At 39.5% G+C, this 888-nt stretch overlaps 1 protein-coding gene across 1 annotated transcript; it reads right to left on the bottom strand.

Moving 5' to 3' along the window:
* Positions 1–67: 67 nt before the first annotated feature.
* LOC107735637 (dihydropteridine reductase-like) lies at positions 68–885 on the bottom strand (the record flags this gene model as incomplete). Its single annotated transcript, XM_016547261.1, has 4 exons — positions 68–392; positions 470–553; positions 637–745; positions 846–885. Coding segments are annotated over 4 exons (336 nt in total), but the record flags the coding sequence as incomplete, so codon positions are not given.
* Positions 886–888: the final 3 nt, after the last annotated feature.

The raw sequence follows: 888 nt of genomic DNA, 5'->3' as shown, positions 1-888 counted from the left end.
CCCCCTATGGTGAGCAGCAGACTGTAAAAAGGATGTAGGATTTAGAGAAAAAAAAGAAACAAAATGAATCAAAATAGAACAGTTTCATTGCTATTTTGTCATCACATTTACTAAACAATATCTTTGACATTTTTATGCAATCATCCTATTTTTAAGCGCTACAATTTACAGTATGTTGATGTTTACATGTAAACAAAAAGGCAATAGGACAAAAAGTGTCACTAATGCAGATACAGTAGTGGGTTATTGGCTTGATTTGAAGGATTTTGAATATCATACATTATATTAATCATAACACCGGTGTAGCCTCCGTTTCTCCGTCTGCAGTAACCAGCTGCATCAGAGTACCTGAAGGAGGTCTGTTCTCTCCTGTAGTCCACTTATAGAACAGCCTAGAATACAGGAAACAGATCATGCTTTAGTTCACACACACTACATACTAAAGATGCTCCCAAACACGCATACTTACTCTGATATGTACTCCAGCGGTGTCCAGGAACTGACATCACCATCCGGCATGAACTTTCTATTCATGGGTGTATCCAAAGTCACTCTAAAAGTAGTAATTATTAGTTGTCTTTAAAAACAAAAAGATTTGCACGGATGAAAATGAGTTACTATATCGTCATTCCTTACGGAAGTATTGCTACTGCAGCAGATCCCGGAGGAAGACCACTATTTGGTGCGCTCAGACTCTGACACAACTGATGAACCGCTGCCTTTGCCATGCCATAACCAATGCATCCTACAATGAGAATGAGAAAGAACACACACACACACACACACACACACACTTTATATTAAAGCTGCTCTAAATGTCCAGCAGTAAATATAAGCATGCATACCTGCTGTTGGACCCAGTGCTGCTTTAGCCCCTGCCAGTGTGAG

The sequence above is a fragment of the Sinocyclocheilus rhinocerous genome, unplaced genomic scaffold (assembly GCF_001515625.1).
Source record: "Sinocyclocheilus rhinocerous isolate Xijiao unplaced genomic scaffold, SAMN03320098_v1.1 C36186946, whole genome shotgun sequence".
Taxonomy (NCBI): Eukaryota; Metazoa; Chordata; class Actinopteri; order Cypriniformes; family Cyprinidae; genus Sinocyclocheilus; species Sinocyclocheilus rhinocerous.
Note: the sequence above shows the minus strand (reverse complement) of the source record. Positions and strands in the feature narration are given on the sequence as shown.